General features: G+C 46.2%; 1 protein-coding gene across 1 annotated transcript in view; it reads right to left on the bottom strand.

Moving 5' to 3' along the window:
* Nucleotides 1–13,471, bottom strand: part of LOC134331915 (protein kinase C-binding protein NELL1-like) — a 194,655-nt gene that overhangs the window by 26,491 nt on the left and 154,693 nt on the right. Inside the window, exon 14 of the mRNA XM_063013452.1 lies at nucleotides 11,484–11,606. Coding sequence (XP_062869522.1) covers nucleotides 11,484–11,606 — 123 coding nt within the window. The remainder of the gene's footprint in view (nucleotides 1–11,483; nucleotides 11,607–13,471) is intronic.

Genomic DNA, 13,471 nt, shown 5'->3' with positions numbered 1-13,471 from the left:
AACAGTGGAAACCTGGCAGTGTCTGGGTTTGAACCAGCAACCTTTTGGTTACTAGTCCAGTACCTTAACCACTAGACTACAAAAAAATGTAGTTAAATAACAATAATATTAATAAATAATAATAAAAATATGATTATGTTCCAGATCTTTTAGTTCCACTGAGGTATCGTTACATGTTCAGAGACGCTTCTTGGACTAGTAATCAGAAGGTCGCTGAAGGACCCTAATTCTCAATTTCTCAATAAGCTAAAAAGTCCCAAGTTGTTCTGGATAAATGTACCCATGAGGGAAAGTTAGCAAGAGTGTAAAACACAAGCAAACTAGCACTAACGATCTCTCCCCGATGATTACTTATTATTTTACGAGCAAAAAAGCATCCTAATCTCGTCCTCTCCCTGAAGCTCCAACAGAAACAACAAATCGGATGAAATGTGCTGGTCATAAACCAGTAAAAAACAAACAGTAGAAACGGCGGCGTGGAGCCGGGGGTTAGCGCACGGAGCGATAATAAAAAATCAGAATAAATACGGGCGCTAACAAACCGCCGGAACATAAGAGCATCTTTACATAACGGCTTTGTTTTCTTCATTTCTCCTCGTCCTCTCCGAGATGGCCGCGCCAGGCACCAGCATATTTACGACAGATTTGAATAATGGTCAGCGCTCGAGCACATCGGAGTGAGAACAAAACAAAACACACTCGATCCGAATCCAATTACATCGTCGTTATCAGGGTGGAGACGGATGTTTTCTAAACTCTGATGTGGATTTATCAGAGAAATAACAGAAAAATATCATCACACTGTTTGTTGTTTCTTTAACAGAACAATTAAAAGCTCGTTAAGATCCGCTGATTAAATGAATGTGCACGTCGTGCATCAGTCTCTATCAAGGTTATTAAATGCTCAGCTTTAGATTCAAGTGAAAACATCTATGAGCAACAACAGCTCAGCCGTCCTCAAGCTGAGTCCTCAGCCCGCACTTTAACTTCCCATAAGCCCCCAGAGCAACACGTCATAGACACATGCCCTCCGACAACTAATCACGGACCAGCTCTGGACAGAGCCGCCTTACATGAGTATTTGACTTTATTCACGTGTCTTTAATTTTTCTCTATTTTCCCTGTCCATATATTTTGTCCAACAGATTTTCTGGCCTTTTGAAATCAAAGAGGATATACACTGTTTTATATCCATGAGCGTCCGATTTGTTATAGTCGTGTGCTGGATTGAGCTGGATTGGAAATCTACAAATCTCCAACAAGTGGCCTAAAGTACACCAGTACTGGACTCTTAAGCAGTAGAAACACATTCTCAGGTGTAATTAACCAGGATTTATCATCTTTTAGTCTCACAGACGAACCTGTTTCTGAATTGTGTTGATTTTTTTATTCGATTCCATTAATAGAGGCAGTGGTAACTCTGAGCCTTCAATCAAAAGGTTGAGGGTATGAATCCCAGCCTATAAGCATAACCTTAAACCCTCTAAACTCCAGTGGGGGAGAGTAATAACTGACCCTGCGCTCAGACCCTCTTCAATCACAAGAATGGTCCTTCAATTGGAAGAGTGACGAACCTTTATTTGGATGGTTAAGAGTACAAATCCCAGCTACCATAAAAGAAAGACAGAAAAAGAGAAAGAAAGGCAGACTGAAAGAAAGAAAGACAGATGGAAAGACAGACAGACAGACATGGAAAGAACGACAGAAAGAAAGACAGACTGAAAGAAACAAAGACAGATGGAAAGACAGACAGACAGACATGGAAAGAAAGACAGACAGATGGAAAGACAGACAGACAGACATGGAAAGAAAGTAAGAAAAACAGACAGACAGAAAGAAAGACAGACACAGAAAATAAGACAGAAAGATAGACAGACGGAAAGACAGACAGAAAGAAAATAAGAAAGACAGACAGAAAGAAAGACAGACAGACAGAAAGAAAATAAGAAAGAAGGAAAGAAAGACAGACAGAAAGAACCAGGCTAGAATATGTGAAGGATTGTATAGCTCTGTACATCTGTATCACCTGTAAGTGTAGATATGATGATGAAGAAGATGATGATGATGACGATGATGATGAAGATGATGATGAAGATATTTTTTTAGGACAGAATCAGACAGCACAGATCAGTAAGTGTAGATATGATGATGATGAAGATTATTTTTTCAGCACAGATCAGTAAGTGTAAGCAGTTGAGACGTAAACACACACACACACACACACACACACACACACACACACACACACACACCGCTCAGGAAAAGCTGCGAGTGTCTGACAGAAAACCAGGAAACATCGACACTAAAAGAAATTCACGAGTCGCTGTGAGATCTGAACACGTCGTCGTTCTGCAGCTCAGAACGTCCTTCATCACCTTCAGATCACAAACAGATCACAAACAGATCAATTCTGCTGGATCTCAGAGATGATCTGTCCAGGCTCTGATGAATCTGTAGCTTAATGTCGGAATATTTCAGATGAGGAGCTCGTTTTAAATTCCTTAAGAGTCGGAACTGTCAGAATATCAGTGAAAAACACCCAGACATCTTAATCTGTGGAACAAAACAGGTTTTAATCAGGCACCGGACACACTGAAAATGAAAAATACAAGCAGAACACTGTCGATCAGAGACAGCAGGAGGCCGATACGCCGCACCGTGAGCACCAGGACCCGGTCTCCCAGCCAACATGGCCGAGATTCAGTCGAGCGTTTCTAACGCTGGTGATACATTTCAATTCCGGGCAGCGCGGCAGCGTCCGGGCAGCAGCGTCCGAGCGCTTTATCACGTGTTGGGGAGATTAAGAAATGGGGGCCAGAACTGGGTTGGCACTCATTTCCAGTCTGGAATGAGACTTTAGATTCGCTCTGGTTGGTCATTCGGGGTTTATAAAATCTGAGATGAAGAAACAAACCTTGTATATCAACAGCAAAACAAAGGAGGGTGGGGGTGGCAGAGAGTGGGGCAGTTTGGAGGGTGGCAGAGAGGGGGGCAGTTGGGGGGGGGTTAACTGGGTGGCAGATAAAATCAGAATGGGTTTTTGGGGGCAGATTTTTGTCCCTGTTCAGCCCTCTGGCAGATACACTGGAGAGATCGATCAGCATCCAGAAGATAGGCGTGACAGTACAGGAGTGAGTGTGTGTGTGTGTGTGTAACATGGTCACCCACTGTCCTTCACCTGGTGGCAGGTGTGTGTGTGTGTGTGTGTGTGAAAGAGAAAGAGAGAGAGACATGGTCACCCACTGTCCTTCACCCTGGTGGCGGGTGTGTGTGTGTGTGTGTGTGTGTGTGTGTGTGTGTGTGTGAGACATGGTCACCCACTGTCCTTCACCTGGTGGCAGGTGTGTGTGTGTGTGTGTGTCCCTCACAGTCCCTGACAAACTGCCCCACCTACTGGGAGGGCACAGAGACACACACACACACACACACACACACACACACCTGCCACCAGGTGACGAACAGTGGGTGACCATGTCTCACACACACACACACACACACACACACACACACACACACACCCGCCACCAGGGTGAAGGACAGTGGGTGACCATGTCTCTCTCTCTTTCTCTTTCACACACACACACACACACACACACACCTGCCACCAGGTGACAAACAGTGGGTGACCATGTCTCACACACACACACACACACCTGCCACCAGGTGAAGGACAGTGGGTGACCACGTCTCTCTCTCTCTTTCTCTTTCTCTCTCACACACACACACACACCTGCCACCAGGTGAAGGACAGCGGGTGACCACGTCTCTCTCTCTCTCTTTCTCTCTCTCTCACACACACACACACACCTGCCACCAGGGTAAAGGGACAGCGGGTGACCATGTCTCTCTCTCTCTTTCACACACACACACACCTGCCACCAGGTGAGGGACAGCGGGTGACCATGTCACACACAACACACACACACACACACCTGCCACCAGAAGAGGGACAGCGAGTGACCATGTCACACACACACACACACACACACACACACCAGACATGTCTAAATATTTCCTAAATATGTAACTATGCTTTGGCAATGCAAATGTCCATATTTGTCTTGCCAATTAAGCTACGTTTGATTTGAGTGTGTGTGTGTGTGTGTGTGTGTGTAAGTGTGTGTGTGTGTGTGTTGCAGTTAAGCCAGTGCGACCAGCATCTGTCCATGAAACCAGCAGGCAGAACAGCTCATTTCACTCCAGATCCATCAGCTTACCATCCAGCCAGAGAAAACGTGTGAGTGTGTGTGTGTGTGAGAGAGTGTGTGTGTGTGTGTGTGTGTGTGTGTGTCAGCACTCCTGTCTGTTCTCCAGATAGCGTGGACAGAGCTGAACTACACATGAAACCGTCCAGCTGTCGGGTTCACGTTCAGGAGGGTGTTTATCAGAGCTGTGTGTGTAACGCTGCCATGGTACCAGTCTCGTGCCCACATGCTGTAATTACCCACGTGGCATCTGTACCCGCCCCGGTGCAGCTGTACTGGCAGTTCTGCCCAGCGTAATCACGACTAACCTGGGTGACCGGGTGAATATGAAACGTGTGAGTGGGTGAGACTGGTTTGATGTGTGGGAAGTGGGCATGTGCAGGGGTCACATGGGTGAACGTTGTGCCATCTTTACCATTTTGCTTGCTACACACACACACACACACACACACCCATCACTTCATTACAAACATTGTAAATGTGAGCTGTACCTACTACACTGCCACCAGCCACCACACACACACACACACCTGCCACCAGGTGAAGGACAGCGGGTGACCATGTCACACACACACACACACACACACACACCTGCCACAAGGTGAAGGACAGTGGGTGACCATGTCACAAACACACACACACACACACCTGCCACCAGGTGAAGGACAGTGGCTGACCATGTCTTACACACACACACACACACACGCTCACACACACACTCACACACACGCTCACACACACACTCACACACACGCTCACGCTCACACACACACACACACATACACTCACACACACACGCTCACACACACACACACACTCACACACACACTCACGCTCACACACACACCTGCCACCAGGTGAAGGACAGTGGGCGACCATGTCTTTCTCTCTCTCTCACACACACACACACACACCTGCCACCAGGTGAAAGACAGCGGGTGACCATGTCACACACACACACACACACACACACACACACACACACACACGCACAGACACACACCTGCCACCAGGGTGAAGGACAGTGGGTGACCATGTCTCTCTCTCTTTCTCTCTCTCTCACACACACACACACAAACACACAAATGCACTATGTGGGTATACAGTTACTAACAGTTGTCCATTTCATGTTCTCTAGAGCTTCAACAACCCCCATGAGACCCCCACTAACCCCCGTCTCTGTGCAGTGCCATCGATCGGTCAGCAGAGGTCGTAGTTTCAACATTCATAATGAATCCTGTCTGTATAGGCGCCAAACCGGCTGGTAGCCGAGCTGAGATTTAAACTAGCAGCCTTGAGATGTCAGCGCTGGTGAGCTGGCGTGTTTTACCGCTGCGCCACCCGAGCGCCCTCAAACTGGCTTCATTTTAATGTATTAAAAAGGTGTTTAACCGGCACATAAACACAAAAGGAAGGTGTACACAAGCACCCTCTTGTGGAGGCTTTATGTTACATCTTGTAAACCACAGTGGGACCAGATTGCCACCGTTTTTATTAATTAATTATATTTTGTTTTGTGTTTCGTTTGTGTTGCCTGGGTCCCGATGAAACAAAAAGTTGACGTAGAGTAATCACATACACAAATAATCACGTATTTATGACGTTACTGTAAAGGAACAGCGTGATTAGACACGCGCGTGTTGGTTTGTATTGAAACAGAGACGTTTTGTACAGTTCTGAAAGCGCCGCTGACGTTTTTATCAACTTTATTACAGAATTTTAATAATTCCATCCCTAAAAAACCTGGAACAGAAACCACAAAGCAGCTCTCATTAGTATTTACACCACCACAAAACACCACCATCATCAGATCTGATCCAGTTTACCTGCCGTGGGTCCGTCTTTATCAGATTTGGGTTGAAATATGTATCCCAGAATGCATCGGTGTGCCAGCAATAAAGCGGCCGCGCATCTTTTGATTTGTTCTCTCGGTTCAGCAGCATAAATATTTTATCAGAGAGGAGCTGAGGTCCGGGAGCGGAGTTGCTTGCTCAGCTCGTACGGATTCGGTATCAAATCTCCGAAATAATAAATGAGAATCTTACCGAGCAGGTTTCACGTTTACACCGAACCGACACGGAAAAAATAACGATTCAGCACAAACGGGACGCAATTTATTCAAGTTTATAAGCGGGTGAAGATGCTGCGAGGATTTAAACTGATGCACAGCGTGTTACGTACACGTGTGTGAAGGATTAAGTCTATTTTTAATAACAATTACAGAGAAACCTCGATTTAACAGATTTTGGATTTAACGGACAAAATCTGGAAAACTGAATGTCCGGTGCGATTGCTTAAAATTCCTGGAGAAGCATACAGAAACCTGTAGTAAATGTCCACTAGCTGGCGCACGTCTCTCTGTTTACATACTGTAAGTGAGAGGCTTTGTTTGGTCGGGAGTCTCGCTTTGTTCTCGCCTTTTTCTCAGTGTTTTGTGCTTCATTTTTGTAAGTTCTAGCGCCAGTTGTGCACCAGCAGAGCTTCAGACATCTCCTCCACCACACACGGTAAAATAAATAATATAAAATTTCTCCCCAGTAGTACAGAACAGCAATTTTAATATTTATTTACAGGTTTTCCATGACATATTTACATATCTATGCACGTTGTTCATTTTACTGTTGATCATGTGTGCACGTTTAGCACTTTTGTGCACCTCAGTGCTGTTTTCATATATTTTTGCACGCTGTTTGGGACAATCCCATTTTACGGACCAGTGCTCCCATCTTTTAGTCCGGTAAATCAAGGTTGCACTGACTTATGGACCCGACAAAACATTCCAATCAGTTCCAAAGTTTAAAAGGCTCCAAAGATCCCCCCCCCCCTTATTATACCCAATTTTATCATAGCCGGTTCCCCTGTCGCAATTCCAAGGAGAGCTGAGACTGTCGAACGTCCCCTCCAACACCCATACAGTCGCATCATGTGTATTTATAAAGCAAGAACCGTTCTACACACAGAACACTGAAATAACTACAAAATACCCCATCGCTAGTGCCTAGATGGGCGTCCGGTCAGGTCGACAGCACCGTCTGGGACTGGAATTCAAACTGAGAGCTTAAGACGGATCACAGTCCAAATCTGAGACAGAGGATCACGTGTACTGATGTTAGACCTGGCTGACCTGGATCCTTATTGACCCCCCCTTCTCCCAGATATTATATTGTCTAAGCAATTGAGGGTTAAGGGCCTTGCTAAAGGGTCCAACAGTGGCAAACTGTGGTGGGGCTTGAACCAGCGACCTTTCCATTACTAGTCCAGTACCTTAAGCGCTAGTCTACAACTGCAATGATTAAGATTAATTCTCCCACATGTTCACAGAGGAGAAATTAAACAGATCTTTTATCTCACTCAGTTAAAGTGTAATAATCAGTCGAGGACCAGTGAAACCAGTACAGTATAAACACATCTCTGTCATACAGGACCAGTAGCTTTATTTAGAAACATACTGGAGTTGAGAGAGAGAGGAAAGATAATTACAATCGGGTTTCCAGTCCTACAGAATGAATCAGTGGGAGAATTGGATTGTTTCTTCTTTAACCCGACATCAATTTCTCTACAGCGGTGCTTCCCAAACCTACCCACAGAGCACTGGTGCAGGAACTGGTGCCGGCTCCCGTAATCTAGCAAACATCTTAAGAACAGATCCATGTTTCTACTGGTTTAAAGGCCCAGTGATTACGTATGTGGGTATGGACGTACGCCGATAAGGCATAACATTATGACCACCTTCCTAACAGGTGCCGTGATGACGAGATAATCAGCGTTATTCACTTCACCTGTCAGCGGTCATAATGTTATGCCTGCTCGGTGTACAATGAATGAATGAATGAATGAATAAACAGTAAACGCTTCTCCTAAATGCTACGTTCATGCTAATGCACTCACTATGAAAGACCTGGATTGAAAGAATTCAGAAGACAAACGATCTAAATCTGTGTTTAATTATTTTATAAGCTCTGCAGGCTCAGACACTTTTGAGAGTCGATAAATTTGCTTACAGATTTATAGAATCATCTCAGCTTTTCCATACCGGCCTGATAATGTGCTGAAGAATCAAACCCACAAACCACCAAACGAAGCTCCGACCGCTCCGACGTCCCAGTTACAAACCCTCACCGACTGCGGTGTAATTTAGTGACTGTTGGGCTGAAGTTTTCCCGCCTGTATAACGTGATTTCAGACTCATTTCTGCGTGTTATAAGAGGCGAGAGATTAATGACCCGTGCGGGCGCAATATATCCTCATTACAGCGCCGCGCTAACAGTGCGCTAACGGTACGCTCTCTAAAAACACATTTTTATAATTTCATTCCAGTCAGACTGAATAAATATTATAATAAGCTCAGATCTCGTACCGTGTGCAGACACGTTCACGTTGCGGAAGGTCGGACCACCAGGGTGAATTTAATTCTGCTCAATATTAATTTTATCTCTTTATATAAAGCAGTAAGTTGTACAGTTTAGATAAGCTGTTACTGTTATGCCTGGTTCACGCTACACGATTCGTGCCCTGATTTTCGCTCACCGAATGGTCGGCGCTAGATTTGCCGGCTCGGGAGCAACTCGGCGTTCGCTCGGCGATCGAAACTCGGCTCCCGATCGCTGTGTGTGAACTACTCAACAACTCGATCCGAGCAGCTCGGAGACTGAAGATAAATATCTAGCATTCTAGATATCTGGATATGAGTCGGCCGACTGGCAATGAGTGCGGTGTCGAACAGCCAATGAGAACGCAAGATACGGGGTGAGAATAATATAGTTTATATCAGAATACATCGACACACACAAGTTTTACAGTACTTCTGACCTTATCGTTCTCTACAAAACACCCACGCTGCACTGCAAACAATATTTATTAACCTCCAACTCACTATAGAACGATCCCTGCTGCTCGTGTTGCCAAATCCACTCAGATTCATTTATTTTTCCTGTTTGATTTTACGCTGCACATCAGCGCACAAACTTTGATCGCTCGCTACTTGTTGACGTGCATTTTTGGACGTGGTGTCATTAAACCCCTCGTCACTTCTCGCTTTTGTTTTCGTGACAGAACGTAGTTTGTGAGACCAGAGAAGCTCGTCTGCGATGCCAGTTGGTGACGGTGTAGTGTGTGACCCCCTATTACCGATCAGTCGTGTAGAGTGAAATACACACCGACTCGAAAGACTCCCGATTACAAGAGATCCAGACGTGTAGTGTGAACTGTACAGCGACCTGACGGCTTGGAAAGTCGTGTAGTGTGAACTTTTACAATCATGCAATTACAATGAGAAGCCGGTAGAGTAAAAACATCATTAATCAACTTTCATAAAAACAATTGTGAACAAAATGTGCAGGTTTTAAATGAGCTTTACACAAATGAGTCTGATCAGCTCATTTTCTGTTTTGTTCTTGTTGGATATTGTTGCAGAGATTAATAATAATTAAATAAACTTGTACGTGTACGCCCCCTTGTGGAGGCTTTATGTTACATCTTGTATAAAGAGAGTAAGTTGCATTATGTTGCATTAAGGAAGGGCTTTAAAAGTACGCAGAATTATCTTCTATTTGGGCGGCACGATGGCTGGGTGGGTAGCACTGTCGCCTCACGGCAATAAGGTCCTGGGTTCGGCCCCCAGGTGGGGCGGTCCGGGTCCTTTCTGTGCGGAGTTTTCATGTTCTCCCCGTGTCCGGTTTCCTCCCACAGTCCAAAAACATGCCACCAGGCTAATCGGAAGCACTGAATTGTCCAGTGCATTGTAGTGCCGGTCCCAAGCCCGGATAAAGTTGTGTCAGGAAGGGCATCCGGCGCAAAAATTGTGCCAAATCAATAATGCGGGTCATGATCCGCCGAGAGCCGACCCCGCAACCAAACGGGACGAAGGCCGAGGAAGAAGAATTATCTTGTATTTGATTGGGTACGATATGATAGTATGATTTGATATTTGGTACTTAAGTACTCGTCACGCTTGTCGCTCTCTCTCTCTCCAGACTGATTCGGCTCTCCAGTATAAACACATCAGCCGCTAATTTAATTAGCGTAGCGATGAAGTCGCTAGGATCCATCATATTAATTGGAGCCGAAAGACACGGCGCCGTTCGGAGCGACGGCTCGTCTCCGAGTGTATCTTCATTCCGGTTAGACGTGGGCACGGGGGTGCCGGCGCCGGCGCGTCTCTGGGCTTATCTGGCTTGTCCGTGCCTGTCTGTGTGCGCGCGGTGCCAACGTCATTTCGGCTGGCAGATGAGTCCCCGGTCTTAAGAGAGATCAACCCGATTTATGGCAATCCGTCGACGCTTGGTGAATGCAAATTTCTGCCATTTGCTTACCGCCAATTTACGCCTGGCACCGAACGCTGCAGATAACAGGGACGGATTGGCACGCCGGTAACTCCCAAGAAACAAAACAGCACGGTGCCAGTTCATCCCTGAACCCATCTGAGACTGGCGTGATATCAGGGTGTGATGATGCACGGAAACAAAGAGATTTACATTTTATGGACAAAAGTATGTGGACGCTCGATCTTTTGGACATAAGGACAGTCCACTCTCCCTGTTTGCAGCCATAACAGCCTCCTCTCCTCTCGGAAAGGCTATAACCAAAGGTTATTGAGTTCCTCAGCCCCCAAACTGTGGAACTCCTGTCCCTGATCGCTTCGTGACTGCTCCTCCATCTCGTCCTACACAGACATGATCGGCTATGTCTGAATGGGGATGGCCGAAACCCTGGGGTGGACTGGCGCCCCGTCCGGGGCATTCCTGCCTTGTGCCCGGTGATTTCCAGGATAATGACGTGAAGAAAATGAAATTAAATAAACTTATTTAATAATAGAATACCATAAAAAACTCTTTATATCATAATAATAAACATATAATGAGCATAAACCATACGACCAAAACTATGTGGCCACCCGACCATCAGCCTGGCTATATGATGATATAGTGTGGCTCCGTGTTTCGTACGGCGTGTTAAAATGCAGCGCTAGTTTCAGCTTCCTCACAAAAGCTCGACCCGCAGCCCCCACCGGGCACAGGATGTTAGAAAGCAGCTATTCCCTGAGCTACCGGCGGCAGCCGGGCGAACCCGTCACCCCGCCGAAAAAACAGGAACCTAACGGCCTCGTCCAATCAGCCGCGAGCACCGGAGCCGCCGCGGGAGAGGAGACCGAGGCGAAGACCAAAACCTGAATCGATACTCATCATCTCTATCAGCCAGCTGATGTGTGTGTGAGTGTGTGTGTGTGTGTGTGTGTGTGTGTGTGTGTGGTTTGATGGGGGGGGGGGGGGGGGTGCGTACCTTCACAGACGGTGCCGTTACCCACGAATCCGGGTTTGCAGGTGCACAGGTGACCGTGGATGGTGTTGGTGCAGATGGCGTTTTCATCACATGAACTCTGACCAGCGACACACTCGTCGTGCTCTGGAAAAACAATAAAACCAAGGTCAGGGTCGCTGTGGGTCCGGTATCACTGGGTTCCTTTGATTTTACTGGGACAGGGCGCCAATCTATCACACTGCTTCAATTATCTCCCGTCAGTGGTAGCCAATCACGTCTGTGTAGACACCCGACAGCACCGCTGAGAACCTGAATCTCAGAGGTGGTGCGCTAGAGTAAAAAGCTCGTCTTCTCTCTGGTTATCATTTTATCTAACGCTTCATTCCAAACTAGTCCTGAGTCATATCCAATTACCAGTACCAACCGCTTCTTTTCACCTCCACAAGGCAGGTTCATATGGAGATCTGTATAGCGTACAGAGAGTCACGCACTGATCTCTGTTATCCTGTTTCTATGCAGTACTACCAATCAGTCAGAAGAGGTCATAATTTCAGCAGCTGGCCCTTGGACGAGCCAATCATTGACCATATAGGGGCCAAATGCACAGTGTTGTGCTATATTTCCAAAGTTGGCATGTCTGATAATGATGGCAGTGCCCGGGTACACAGTGCTAGGTTTATGAAGAACACTGACCAAAACCGCCGCCGAACCTCAGACGAGCCAGAATGACGGCGGTGAGAAGCCGTATTAATTCAAATAAAGATCCTAAACGTGCTGGTTAATCCAACACAAAATCATTTCCATAAACACACACGGATAAGATGCTGAACACGCCAAACGGCAGAACGATCCGATGCCACGCGGCACCCGCGATGCTAATTTCACATCTGACTGAACGTGTCTGAGATATTTATTGGACTAATTTCCATTATTCCGGTCCCGACAGGAGCCGCTTCGTCTCCGCGCCGTAGGTCACGTTCTTCAGGGCTCGATTAAGACACGATCACGCTGAGGAGGGTGAGAAGGGCACTAAGGGCTCGAGGGGGGGTTAGATGGTCATGTACCCGTCCGTATTTTATCAGAATTAGGAACTGAACCACGGTGATGCGACGCAGATGGTCTGTCTTTAAGATATCACAAAATTATGAAGATCAGGATCTAATAAAGGGACGCTCAGTGTTTACAACCAGAAAAACAAACGTCTGGTTAACGATAATGTTCGAATGTTGACCTTTTACGCTCCATTACCTCTAAAATGGCACTGTTGGACCCCTGAGCAAGGAACACTAATTCAATCAGACTAATCAACTTAATAATATGAAAAACATTTACATTTTCTGCATTTAGCAGATGCTTTCATCCACAGCGACTTACGACTATGTTAAGGGTTAAGGTCCTTGCTCAGGGGTCCAACAGTGGCAACTTGGTGGTGGTGGGGCTCTACTATCGACCAGCCGGGCGCGTATACAGATACGGAAAGATTCCTCATAACCGCCGCAATACTGACCTCTGCTGGCTGATCAATGGTGCTGCACAGAGACGGGGGATAATGGAGACCAGTGCTCAAATCTAAGTGTGTGATACGGATCTCCGTGCTGGTGAAAAGAAGCGGTCGGGCGGGGCGCGTCATGGTTAGGAGTGAAGGTCTTCAGCAGTAGAGGAGGTCCTGGTAGCTTAGTGGTGAAGGTACTGGACTAGTAATCAGAAGGTTGCTGTTTCAAGCCCCACCACCACCACCACCAAGTTGCCACTGTTGGACCCCTGAGCAAGGAACAGAGGTCCAACACTAATTCAATCAGACTTATCACCTTAATAATATGAAAAACATTTACATTTTCTGCAATTAGCAGACGCCCGGCTGGTCGATAACAGAGCTGAGATTCAAACTCACGAGCTCGAAGCGTGCTTCATAATGTAAAAGAATCGTAAAATATTTAATAATCTCACATTTTTCATTCAGAGACATTTATTTCCTGAACGTTTGTCAGCTGTGATTTATTTTTATTTCC

Source organism: Trichomycterus rosablanca, chromosome 17 (genome assembly GCF_030014385.1).
Source record: "Trichomycterus rosablanca isolate fTriRos1 chromosome 17, fTriRos1.hap1, whole genome shotgun sequence".
Classification (NCBI taxonomy): domain Eukaryota; kingdom Metazoa; phylum Chordata; class Actinopteri; order Siluriformes; family Trichomycteridae; genus Trichomycterus; species Trichomycterus rosablanca.
This window is presented reverse-complemented; position numbering and strand designations above follow the sequence as displayed.